The following is a 12,919-nucleotide window of genomic DNA, read 5'->3' on the forward strand; positions in this document are numbered from 1 at the left end:
ACCTATCCCCTTCAACGCGTGCGCTTATCCAAAATTTCCCAGGGCCCAGGCCCGGAATGTTGAAATTTATGGAATCCGGTTATTATTAACAAGGACCTGTTCGTGTTTGTTGCCTGACCTGCTCTAACCTCCCTGTTGGAAATTTTACCTCCAGCAGGATCACAATGCATCCAACAAGCGCTCCCTTAACGGACGTGGATCTCTCCAGAATCAATATTAGTAGGGAGATTTCGCGGTCTGATGCCTCTTCAATGTTCGAAGTAGATCTGGATGGACAAAAGTATGCATTTAAAGCTTTTCCACGGCAACGGCGACCCTGGATATACCGAGGATGGTCGTGATCTCAACCGATTTCGCTGCGAATTTAATGCATATAAGAAGCTCCTCGCTTCTGGTGTCTGTGGGCGCGGCTTCGTTCCAAAATTCTACAGCTATATTAATCGAGTGAATCTAGCTGCTTCTGTTTTCCAACATTTCGCTTATGACAAGCTAAACCCGAGCGCAATTTTGCTAGAATTCCTCCTAAATGCGGAGTGCTTGAACTGCATGAACTATTCGGATGCGCTCCATTCCCAGGTAACTGAGGGCATGAAGCAGATACATAGGGCGGATGTCCACCACCGAGACATCTACCCTAGAAATATGCTTCTTGTTCGTGGAAACCCAGATAGGCTGGTATGGATTGACTTTGATGTGGCAACGACCTTCACCGACTTTGGACCTAAACAGCTGGCCCACTCTGACCACGAAATTTCGCTTGTGAAGTGACTTGGGGAATTATTAGTACGGCCTCCGTGGCTATCATCGTTGAAATCATTTGGTATGCTAACTGGCCAATATAGAGAGATGACCAGGCCGAGGGACTCCCCCCGAATACAAAATTGTATTGAAGGTTTCAAAGACTTTCAATGGTCCTGATAATCAGTGGCGGTTATGCGGTCTTGTCAGAGAGATGGGTTGGGCAGAGCCTCGAGCAACAGCTGTTTCACTTCATTACAAGCAATGCACACTTTCATTACGGCACTAAATGCCTCCAGCCTTAATCTATTTCTAGTACTACATCTACACTCTACATCAATCGGCTCCTTCTTAACAACTCCGAACTTGAACCCGTCCAAGTCCTCTGTCTCTCGTTTGTCCTGAATCCTTAGTGTTCTGGCTGGATTCAAATGATCTTGATATTCGCGACTTCGCTATGGATCCACCTTCGCTGGCTATAGCCGCCATTGGAACTTTAGTTCTATGTGTCAAGTAAGCATTCACATCCACTGCTCCCTTTTCTCTTGGATCTTTCTTATAGTGCTCTTAGAGACGGTAGCAAAGTGATTGAATTCTGCCAAGAGCGATGCCGGATGCGCACCAACGTTGGAGAGCCTGCGTTGATTATAGAGAGGTTTGGGTAGAGACAAAGTTTTGGCTCGAGTGATAAGAACCACGAGACGCGAATCTCTCGAAACTTGGGCGAAGCGTGTTCTATGAGCTAGAAAAGTAAAGAAACCCTCTGTCGTGACTGGGGTCCCCTAAAACTTTTGGTACTTTTGTGCACTACTGTCAGGCCGCATATACAGATCAATAAATTCCACGGAGTATGGAGTACTGTTAACTCATTCTAGCCACTTAGCACCCGCCGAACCTTGCAAGGTTATTTATCCACCTAAATAATATCCGATGATCCAAGGAAGGCTCACTACGGAGGACTCGAGGTTGAGTATAGCCGTTAGGTACACCAGTGGGACGGAATGTGGGCCCGCACCCAACCCCCAAACAGGATTTCGTCCGAAGGGTGCAGTGTCTACTGGATAGATCCTAAAGGTTGGAATGAGCTAGTTATCTTATTAGCTGTATACATGTATACATATTAGTCCGTTTCTGTCCTAAGCTATAGAGTGGCGAGTCCGGCGACGGTGCCAAGGAGCTGCGAGCGACTAGCGGGCAGAGTAACTACTAAGGAATCTACGGAGTAGTAACAGCCGACGAAAGATAACTACGAGAAGCTAGGGCTAGTCGAAAAGCCGAGACCATCTACCGAGTACATTGGAGTTCTGCGCAAGGCCATACTTAGGTCGGATTTTAACGGCCCCCCTTTCATGGGGTGGGGTACTCCATGATGCGCGGGTGATTGGAGCTAGCCCTTAGCGCTCCTTGTCGGTTTCAGACCTAGACTTTTCGAAAAAAACAAGAAAAAATCAGGAAAGCAACTGGCTGTATACCTAGAATCAATATCTAATGACAAGATGGTGCTCACTAGCATTGTGTCTGGCTCGTACACTAGGTCATAGTACTGAATTAGCGGTACAATTCCTCACCTGGACCGGGATGTGCTTGCAACCCCGTACCATGCATCTGAGCAGATCAATCGTCTTCCGAACCCCACTCGCGCACGTTCACGGGATCGGTCCGTCTCACTATGTTGTAAACACAAATTTTCACTGTAGACAAACCCCACTAAGTATCCTTTGTATGGCACAACCTAACTATACAAAAGGTACATACATATGTTATTTCAATACTCTGAATTTTCTTTACTCTCGACCCGGTTCGGAATATATATATATATCTCGCGGTAAAGGAAGTTTGTTTCATTTTATGTATTCAAATTGGGAAATATCAAATGTAATAAAAGTCAGAGACCATTGGTGTCTCTACATACAGAACGCAAGGGGGCTGGGAAGACGGCCTCGGGATTCGTATGTATTCCCCACTTTTTATTGAATGGTCTTCGGAATGTGCAAGATAAAGGGTTTTTTTACAGCGATATATATTATTGCTACAATTCAGAGACTTGAAGAAACGAGATAGTCCGCGGCACTTCAGGTCACTAGCTCTTGCCAAATCCTCTCATGGCGTCGCTCAATCAAGATACAAATCAGTTCAAGGTACTCATAGCTGGTGGGAGTCTCGTGGGTCTTGGCCTAGCACTCGCTTTTGAGCGTGCCGGAATTGAATACGAGCTTTTTGAAAAGGGAGAATTTGCAACGGATCTGGGCGCCTCTATAGGAATCCACCCGCATACCATAAGAATTCTAGAGCAGCTAGGAGTATGGAAAGATATTGAGCAACAGGTTATACCTCTGCAGGGTCGAAACCATTATGACGGAAATGGCCATTGCTTTGAAGAGTCGAATGTGCTAGTCCATATCAATGAAATGTACGTCTATATATAATGAACTATTTGTCTACAGATGAAATGGGTGTGCTAATGTAATTATTTTCTTGGGAGAATTGGATAGTCTTCAACGCCCCATCATCTTCATGGAGCGATGCAAAGCTTTGGAAGCACTACACAGCCACGTGCAAGACAAATTGAAGCTGCATGCTCGAACCGCTGTCGTTGGATATGAAGAAACCCAACAAGGGGTTATTGTCACCACTGAAGATGGCGAGCATCACCATGGCCACATCCTGATCGGCGCAGACGGGATCCATAGCAAAGTGAGGAAGCTGATGGCCGACAAAATCAGCGTGACGAATCAGCCTCTCGCTAATGAACTCAACGAGGGTTTGTCCCACCTCTCTGTTTTGCTAGCTTCAAACTCCTTACAACTAACATTCCGACCTACAGCGTTTAAAAGCGAGTACAACTGCATCTTTGCGGTATCTCGGAACGACCCCGAGAAGCAGTTTTTACCTAATGCGATGGTTCACAACGTGTACTACGACAAGTACTCTGCGGTTGCAGCTGCTGGTGTGCATGGGCTTGTGTTTTGGTTTCTTTTCGTCAAGGGTTCCAAATTCACAAGAACCCCCAACTGCCCGCGGTTCACGGATGAGGATGAAGAGGCGACTGTCCAGAAGTATGGAAACTCGCTAGTCGGCCCCGGATATACCGTGAAGGATCTATGGGATGCTCGAGTCAAAGGTACAATGGTACCATTGGAAGAAGGTGTCATCAAACGGTGGAGTCATAACCGGGTAGTTTTGATGGGTGACTCAGTTCATAAGGTTCGGGTCTCCTACTTAACTGCAATGAGATTTAACTAACTTTCTTCATCACGCAGGCTACAATCAACCCTGGATTAGGTGGTAATCTGGCCTATGAGGGAATCGCTCGTTTGACCAACGGTCTCGTGCCTTTACTGAAAGAGAGCCCGATGCCATCCCTTGAGCAGTTGACTGAGGTTTTCAATCAGTATATTAGTGGTCAAAAACCTCGAGCAAAAACAGTTGTTGATCTTTCCGGTCAGATTACGCGCTATGAAGCCCAAGATACCTGGGTACTCAAATTTGCAGCCCGTCACATTGTTCCCTGGGTTAGTGACAGACTCAAGGCCAAACTTTATGCCAGTTTCTCGAGAGGCGGCCCTTATTTGGAATATCTCCCACTCCCTTCAATGGATGTGGATCTGAGGAAGCCTGCTAAGAAGCCTAGTAGTCGTGGCATTTTCCCAGGGTTGATTACAGTCATGATCATAGGCGGCACTGCTGCTATCTTCTGGCACATGCGTAACCAGAACCGCTTGTTGTTAACATTATCTGCATTCATAACACAGTGGAAGTATTGTTAGGCCGTGGCCATGGTTGTTGTTATCCTATTTAGCTACCATCGGGTTGTTTGTAGAGCATGACAAATTTCTTCTTCTTCTCCTCTCTTGTCAAGATAAAATCAACCCAACAAAGCAGCTATTTCAAGGTTTAGTTTTGGTCTAGTGATAAGGCTACGCCAATCGGCAATATTGATCGTTGAAGGGATTACTAGCGACGCGGAAGTGTCATTGAAGGAAACTACTATGTGTTAGAGATCGCGAGCAAGTGAAAAACAGCAGGATCTATTCATAAGACCGCCACGGGTGCTTTGACTCCATGCAAACAGTAAGTGCCCCTGTGGTCCCAATAACCAAAAAGTGCGCCACGGCCAGGGCACAGACCAGAATTGATGGCCAGTCAGCCCTAATTTTGTCAACAAGGATATTATAGGTATCAGCCAGATATGGGTAATAGCATATCAGCGGCACTTTCCGTAACAATCATTCCCTAGACACTGGGCTGAACCAATCTACCACCAGTTTATATGCAGCATTCCCAGACTGTCAGTTTCATTTTAAATTAGCTCATTTCTATCCCCTACAGGGCATTTTCATCTTATTTTTCATATAGTAGTAGTTATATAGTGGTATATTAGTTAGTTATATAAGAAGAAAGTAGTAAAATACTAGTAAGTGAGTGGTAAGAGGGAAGTGGGTTAATGCCTAAAGGTGGTAAGGTAATAAAAGGCAAGGCGTAAGGCAAACATAAATTTTTAGTGGGTGCCTAAGGCTAGTAACCCTAGTGAGAGGTCAGCGGGGCCACCCTGATGTGTAGTCACATTATATAATGTAACCAAGGGATAACTAGAGAATGGGCTCCTCGATGTACATAGCGGACACGCCAATTGGGGGCAGCAGCTTGATTTAGAGGTAAAAGGTCAAATGGGAAAAATGCTTATACTAGGCAAGTTTTTTCTCATCATCTACTGCGAAATAGTTCACTCATCTCAAAATCAGTGTGTGTGCAGGCTGAAATTCGGCATGATATCAGGAACGTGGTTAGGTCACGCGTATATAAGAACATCGAGTTATTCGAACCTGAATCTCAGCCTCGGGTTCAAACTGGAAGCTTGCGCGCCTTCCTCAAGCCGTGAGACAGAACGAAGCCAATCTCAGGTGTTGAGGACCAGGTTAGTAGAAAATATCAGGCATTGCAGAATCACAAAGAAAGATTAATAGGACCATGTTGTAAATTTAGAAGATATAGATTCAAGCTCAATGAAACTATAACGCATTAAAAGATGCCTGCCAAGACTACCTGGCTTAGCTGGTGGTTAACTCTCGGTGACAGGCCAGGCCGGGAGTAAGTCAATAAATGCGCCATCGGGTTTCTTGTTTCAGCCCAGCCCGTCCCGCAGATCACACACACCTTTGAACTCCACATCCCGTGTTCCCCGTGGTAGCGGAAACTGTACAGCAAGCACCATTCCACCCAATGAATGCATGTGAAATTGCTCGCTTAGTACCCGGAGAACATATGTGGGTGGCACGCTATTTAAATACAAGAGATCACCGGGCTGCTAGAGTTGGGGGCCGGACAATCCATCAGGCACTCTCGTTACCAACAGTTTTCAACCAGACATCCCTAGATTCCTCAGCATGTACTCGAGTTCCCGCTGAGATGTTTATGTCACGTGGTAAAGGCCTTACTGTGTCCTTTCGAAAAGATATTATTTGAGCACTAAGAGCCCCAGCTTTCGACCCACAAAGATTGAAAGACCTTGTCATAGACATCAGAGATTCAAGATGACAACTCCAGCTGTTCAAATGGGATGGAGCCTCACCGAAAGTTCCCAATCGGTTTTTTCTGTCTTCAGAGGTGTTTTAGCCGCTGCTACAAGTGACAATGTTCAAGTCCTCGCGATCATGGCTTGCGAAAATTTCGGTACTACGATTGCTATGAGCAGCCAGACAACAGCTAAGGTCTTGTCTGCCATCGTCCCATCACCAGAACCGGCTTCCATTAGCTTCTTGAAGAGTCATGTAGGCTTCTTCAAAGGCGACTGCGCAAGTCAGCTTGGCAAGAGTTTGGCTGGCACCCATTTCCTAGGATTAGCGGCTGCTCTTGTGACCACAATCGGCCCCTTCAATGGTGCAAGTGCTCTCGACATCATGCTTAGGCATTCTGCAACGGACCTGACGCTTCTTCCGACAGTCAGGCACCTGAACGATCTATTAGTGAGCCTTGAGGCTAGGTCATACCGGTGTGGCTTTGCCGATTCCGTTTTGGGGTGGCAAATTCTCCTTCAGAAAGAGGTGCTGCCTCGTATTGGTTCAGAAGAAGCTCGTCAACAGCTAGTTCAGGGATTCATGCGAGTACCTTCTTCGGAGATAATAGCCGGCATTGTTGATGCTTTTCGTCAGGTGGCAAGAATGGGATCTTCTACCATATCCGGGGTGACCATCAAAGTTCACGAGGCAGCGGCTTGGATCTTAGCCTTCGCACAATGGTGTCTTGAGCTTCCTCCTTCTGTATACTTGGAGGGAATCCCAGAGGCTGTTTGCGAGCAACCCCGGTCACAAGTCCAGATCATCATTATGACCAAAGAACCAAAACGGTCATTTGAATTGACCATCCACCACAGGTCAGAGAACATAACCCATCTCATAGAGCCTGGTTCTCAGGAATTCATCAGCGGGATGGTCACTATTGAATCTTATTATCCGTGGCTGTTTCGACGGATTGGTTTCGAGACTGAAGACATGATCCGATTGCTTCGTCTAGCCCTCGAACACGCAATTCCTCAAGTCCTATCATCGATGCAGTGTAAGAGATTCTCTTGCCTTGGTAAAACTACCAGTTCTGAACATTTTCTTGGTTCTGTCAGCAACTCAATAGATAGTTGCTGCCTTACTCCGCTTCCCGAACTCAGAACTATTCGCGAAACCTATGCAAAAGCTCTAGCCGTAGATGGGCGAGTTAACTTTGCCACTCTCGATAAGGGCATGCTTGTGGGTGATCTTCCAAAAGTTTCTCTTCACCTTCAATCTTTGGCGATGAAATGTCCATGTCAACATTGCTGTACGTGCACACAACGATACCACAATCCGCTTTCGAACAACGACTTCTGCTACAAAGAAGATTTCTTCCGATCACTAGGTTTTATAACCACGGAGATACTTGTTCTTTCTCTTTTCCAGTCCTCAGAACCGATTTTGGTCAAGGCATCTCTCGAACGAAGAGGAGGCTCGCCAAGGCTTGATAGCACTATCTCCAAGGTGATTAAAACTGGAGAAACCTGTGAGTTTGATGATATGGACCTTTTGGATTGGGCAAGAAGCATGGTTGGCCATGATTTTGACGACGAGGATCGAAGTTTGACTTTGACCTCAGGAAAAGGCCAGGTCATTCATCCTATCGTTTTCAGCACATTCAACATCGAGAAGCATGGATATCTGAAGCTTTCTTGCTTATCGGGAATACTGAGATATGGAAACGACACGTTCAATGTCGTATCAACGCCTGAAGATGTTGGCTATGCATTGACTCGCGATCTGGATCTACCCACTTGGCCGGAAGTCTTTCAACCTGTCAATCTCTTCAGAGATTTTAAATTATCTTGGGATTTAACTGTTCAAGATAACAGAGAGCTCCACGTGAGATTGATTTTGATCGGCACAAACGGCCGTGTTGTTGCTCAAATCGACCCTTTGAACATCCTTCTTGCTTTGAGAGATTCACTTTTGCTCGAAAGATGTCCCCATGATTGCCGGACTCCACTCAAAGATACAGACAGATTTGCATCATATACTACTCCCTGGTGCGAGGTCGGAGAGGACTCGGACTCAGACACGCAAGATAGTATAGCTTCACATCCTAGCTTACAGATTAGTGTACGTGCTGTGGATGGCGCAGATGATCTTCGTTGCTTTGCACTGGCATCTTGTGGAGAGGCGAGTGTCCTGCGGAGAAGCTCTTGTCTTCAGTGCTGTCTTGACTTGTGTAGAAACGCTGATATCCAAAGTCTTATTCTGTGAAAATTCTCTTTTACAAGAACCAGATAGTGAACATGATCACGGGAATGAGAATTCTATTACAACATCAACCAGCTTCCTATATTCTTTGACGTGCCTGTAATGCCTTTTGGCACAGGACACCAGAGCCCATACTTTCTTTACTCCTTACGCAGTCCGCTATCGTTGCAACCGAATGAGTAACCCAGCGTGGAATACGTATTCATACCACTCAAGGCGGTTCAGTGACCAACAGGAGCACTTTGGTAGTGTCGTCGCGGCATTTATGTGAATATTTTGTCTTGCCAGTGGTTTTCAAATGTGAGGTAGCTCTTTTCACATTTCAAGTTTAGGGTTTAGTACAGGAGTGTCAGAGGCGATTTGTTATGTATTCTTTTGAATGTTCATTTATTTAGATTTATTCACAGTTGCTTGTACTCCATTTGTAGTGGACGGGTCATATAGGTAAAGGTGTTTTCCAGTCAAAAATAGCAGCGACTTTATATTCATCATTATCAAAGGCGGGAACGCCTACTTATTAGCTGCAGCTTATACTACTTGACATGCCATGGTATAAATTATCTTCTCTGTCATGGCTGCCCAATCCTATTTACTCATTGTGCATCCTCTTTGGCAAAGTACCTCTATGCCTGCTCACCGATTCTTGCCCAAGCAAATATCCAGTCGGTCGGTTACTAGACTCGCCAGGTTCCTCGAGAGCGAGACATTTGATATGTCGACATTGCCAGGAAGCTTGCACCGATCAGCGCAGATACAGCAGCAAAGATCTCCAGACCAGCGAAGTTCTTCCCACCCTCCTGTTTCAAGATGGCGCCCATGGTAGGGAGTCCAGTAAGACATCTAAAAGCGAATGAGCGACAAAAGGTTTCACAGAAAAGCAGAAAGATTATCCAGCAACATACCCGAGAGCGACCACCATTTGGAAAGTTCCGAATCTGACACCCAATGCTTCCAGTTTTCCTGACTTGGCAACGCAGGGCATGAGTAGCGAGACAACAGCGCCTGTCACGAACCCATAAACCAGCGCAAAAATAATCAGCCCCGCATGGGAGGAGTGATAGTGGAAGGGCAACCAAAGACAGAGCATTGAGATTGCCGTCGCAAATGCGCAGGTGGTGAGCACATTGAAATGGCCGATATGATCTGCAATATGCGGAGGGATAATGCGACCGGGAATTGAGGTAGCACTTCGCCACTAGTCAGCATCAGGACGTTTGAAAGGACGAAGATACTGACTTGATAATCGAGATCAAATACAAAGCTAGGTCGGGAGAGAAATTTGCCTCTTCTTGGGCCATGCTAGGGAGATAATCGAACGGACCCCAGAGTCCCCACCTGGTCAACGGTCAGCAATAAATCTCGACGAATGCGTGCGAAACGAACATCACAAAAAATGCGCCTAAGCAGTACAGAGCGAATTGCTTCTCTTTAAACAGTGACAAATCAAGCCATGGCGCATCTTTGTTCCATGCCTTACGAGGCAATCTCGATCGGACCATGAAACAAGACCCAGCAAGCAGGATACCAATGAACAACGCAGTATACCGGATCGCGCCGTTAAAGCCCACATCCCCGACCATTTTGTTCAAGAAAATGGGGAAGATGACGCCACCGGTACTCGACCCACACGCCGCAATACCGAGAGCAAGTCCTCGTCTCTTGACAAACCATTGGCCAACACAGACCATCGCGGCTGTAAAGACTCCTCCGGCACCGATTCCAAAGCCAAGACCTTGTGCGAGGAAGATTTGATAGTACTCTTCTGCCAAGCTGGTCATGCACAAAGCAAACACACATAGCAGACTGCACGGGTATAGCACTGGGGCAGGCCCGAAGGTATCGAGGAGACGTCCGTAGAGCGGGCCCAGAGCCCACATCATGCATAGTTGAACGGCGAAGATCCATGAGATATCGGAGGAGCTATAATCGCGGAGGGAATTCTGTTCATAATGTGTCTGGAAGACACCAATCCTGTTTGTTCTTATCGTTAGATTTGGGAACCGTGATTTTGATACGTTTGGAAGCACTCACGCATTCAGAAACCCGAAAGTGCAGAATAGGCAAATGAAAGCACCAACCACACAAATCCATCCTCGAACACCTCCCTCTGTAGGAAGATCTGGCTCAGTGGCTATGGGCACGCTCTCTTTGGCGGCTTCGATACTTGAGCTGCTTAAGTTACTCGACGACGACATCATTAAGTGAATACTGAGAATATGGGAAGTTGAATGTATCTCCTAAAAGGTCTCTGCTCTTGCATTTTTATATCCAACTTCACATTTTATTTTGTAAACTGTATTACTCTGATGGCGCAGCGGCCGCCGTGTGGATCGGAAAGGACCAACGATCAAGGCGGCCGATCCCGCCAGATCCACAGATTCGGGATCAGGGAGCCACACGCGGCCGACGCGATTACCCACTTATCGGCGCCGCTATCGCCTTTTTGGACAGACCTAAAACGTGGTTATGTAATCTCATGGCGTCCATCCGAGGACGGCATGGATAACGTGACTGGAGTTAATCCGTTGGTACCTACTCATCCGTTGTTCACTTGTAGGGGGCCAGGGTGCTCGCTCATGCCTCTACCCCGCACTGCACCTTTTGAATCTGGTCAGTACTTTCGAGCTGCCTTGGATGTATTTCGGAGTTACTGCCATGGCCTCCGCCCAGGCACCGAATTTTGTTTGTGTGAACTGTAAGCTCCGCAAGAAGAAGTGTGACAAAGAGCGGCCGCGATGTGGATATTGCACTGGGTACTTTTTCTCTCTGGCTAGTGGCGATGACAACACCCTAACTGCGACCGTAGGAAGAACTTGAACTGTCAATACCCATCTGTGGATACCAAGTACCTAGCAGTCAGGCCCCTCTTGGCGGTTCCTAACCCGATAATCCGCTCATCCATGCTTCTGTCGGACACTCTGTCGGATGTTCTGCAGTCTGACCCGACAAACATCAACTCCACATTGTATCTGCAGATCATTCGGATCATTCGGTTGGCCGATCGATCTGTGGACGACATCAGCATGCGCTACTTTCGGGGAATTCATACTTTCATCCCTGTAATCTCGCCCTGCCGTTTCCATGAAGAGCTGCTCCACTCGAGCGCATTTCCTTCCGCAAGATTCTCGCTATTGCTGTTGTCCATGTGCCTCATTACATATCATCCTGGGCTAGTAGCCCGAAATTCATCTCCCGTTGACCAAGCCACTCTCTATTTAACTACAAAAACTCTTTACGCCCAGATCCAGAGTTATTTCCCACATTCATTACATCTCATACAAGCAGGCATAATTATCGCCAGCTATGAATATGCGACTAAGAAAGTCAACGATGCTTTTGCTTCTATAGGGGTCTGTGCAAGGATGGGCTATGCTGCTCGTTTGCACCTTGCCAGCCCCGTAGAAGGGTCGGACCCAATACAGTATTCGCAGGCTGAAGAAGAACTTCGCACGTGGTGGGGCATTGTTATTGCTGAAAGGTAAGATACCGAATAACAAGACTTACATAAGATTTACTGTCTCATATCAGATAAGGACCATCTACTGCGAAGTGGACACCATTCACCAGCCTCTCATGTCCAGATGTCCAAATACAGACGCTCAACTACCCAAAACTAGGTTGCAAAAATGGAACCCAGATTGTTCCCCAGAAGTTCTCACCCTAGATGGCAAGTCCCCAGGTTCATCACTTGTTGACTGTGGTGGATACACAAGTGTGACCCAAGCTGCGCGTCTTCTAGACGAAGTCTTCAAAAGCTTAGAGCAAGACATCGATGGCCAATTAGTCCAGCTCGATAGACTTGACCATGCTCTTCAGACATCTCTAGCCCTTACGATGGAACAATCTCAAGGGCGATGGGGACTGTTCTGCACAGCGAACGCCATCCTCATCAGGTAAGCCTTCATACCGCTAGAAAGTTCCCAAGACCCGATCACTAAATAGGAAGCTCCACAGGGCTCTCTATATATTACATCGACACGTCATAGAGCACATAGCGGGAATGACTCCTTCCCAAGAAAAGACCCCAGACCAATGGCGCAAGAACTCTTATATCGCACTCGAGACAGTCACCCAAATGATGCGGGATATCGCAGCTACTCAAAATGATATGTCCCTTGAAGAGATGGATGCGCTACCACCTAGTCGTGCCTTCGTTATTATGGCAGCGCTGCGGTATCTCGATGACACCGAGGTTAAGTGCAATCGATGGGATGCTGCTCGAAGACAACTTAAAGCATCGCTGAGAATGTTTGATGAACGGTGGAATGTGAGGAGCTGAGCATAATACATATGGAAACATAGACATTCAGGCAAAGGGAAGTGTATGTAGATCGAGCTTTCAAATTCTATTTATTCTGTGATATATACTTCATACAAAAATACTCATCCCCTTGATCACATAACTCCATTGCCGGGGTCAG

At 46.6% G+C, this 12,919-nt stretch overlaps 5 protein-coding genes across 5 annotated transcripts; 4 read left to right on the plus strand and 1 right to left on the minus strand.

The window, feature by feature from the left end:
• Positions 1 to 164: 164 nt before the first annotated feature.
• N7471_009331 (uncharacterized protein) lies at positions 165 to 768 on the plus strand (the record flags this gene model as incomplete). Its single annotated transcript, XM_057282050.1, has 2 exons — positions 165 to 253; positions 282 to 768. 2 exons carry the CDS (start codon positions 165 to 167, stop codon positions 766 to 768), a joined length of 576 nt encoding a protein of 191 aa, XP_057132933.1.
• Positions 769 to 2,840: 2,072 nt separating this feature from the next.
• On the plus strand, positions 2,841 to 4,505 carry N7471_009332 (FAD-dependent oxidoreductase; the record flags this gene model as incomplete). The annotated part of the gene is made up of 4 exons (XM_057282051.1): positions 2,841 to 3,148; positions 3,231 to 3,499; positions 3,563 to 3,942; positions 3,999 to 4,505. 4 exons carry the CDS (start codon positions 2,841 to 2,843, stop codon positions 4,503 to 4,505), a joined length of 1,464 nt encoding a protein of 487 aa, XP_057132934.1.
• A 1,764-nt stretch (positions 4,506 to 6,269) lies between these two features.
• Positions 6,270 to 7,362, plus strand: N7471_009333 (uncharacterized protein; the record flags this gene model as incomplete). The annotated part of the gene is made up of 2 exons (XM_057282052.1): positions 6,270 to 7,290; positions 7,352 to 7,362. 2 exons carry the CDS (start codon positions 6,270 to 6,272, stop codon positions 7,360 to 7,362), a joined length of 1,032 nt encoding a protein of 343 aa, XP_057132935.1.
• Positions 7,363 to 9,172: 1,810 nt separating this feature from the next.
• Positions 9,173 to 10,693, minus strand: N7471_009334 (uncharacterized protein; the record flags this gene model as incomplete). Its single annotated transcript, XM_057282053.1, has 5 exons — positions 9,173 to 9,338; positions 9,401 to 9,685; positions 9,735 to 9,833; positions 9,882 to 10,469; positions 10,530 to 10,693. The coding sequence occupies 5 exons, from the start codon at positions 10,691 to 10,693 to the stop codon at positions 9,173 to 9,175; spliced, it is 1,302 nt and encodes a 433-aa protein (XP_057132936.1).
• Positions 10,694 to 11,039: 346 nt separating this feature from the next.
• On the plus strand, positions 11,040 to 12,835 carry N7471_009335 (Zn(II)2Cys6 transcription factor). The gene is made up of 4 exons (XM_057282054.1): positions 11,040 to 11,251; positions 11,305 to 11,976; positions 12,032 to 12,391; positions 12,453 to 12,835. The coding sequence occupies exons 1-4, from the start codon at positions 11,133 to 11,135 to the stop codon at positions 12,775 to 12,777; spliced, it is 1,476 nt and encodes a 491-aa protein (XP_057132937.1). The 5' UTR covers positions 11,040 to 11,132; the 3' UTR covers positions 12,778 to 12,835.
• Positions 12,836 to 12,919: the final 84 nt, after the last annotated feature.

The sequence above is a fragment of the Penicillium samsonianum genome, assembly GCF_028829775.1.
Source record: "Penicillium samsonianum strain IBT 33392 chromosome Unknown utg000005l_segment0_segment0, whole genome shotgun sequence".
NCBI classification, from domain to species: Eukaryota; Fungi; Ascomycota; class Eurotiomycetes; order Eurotiales; family Aspergillaceae; genus Penicillium; species Penicillium samsonianum.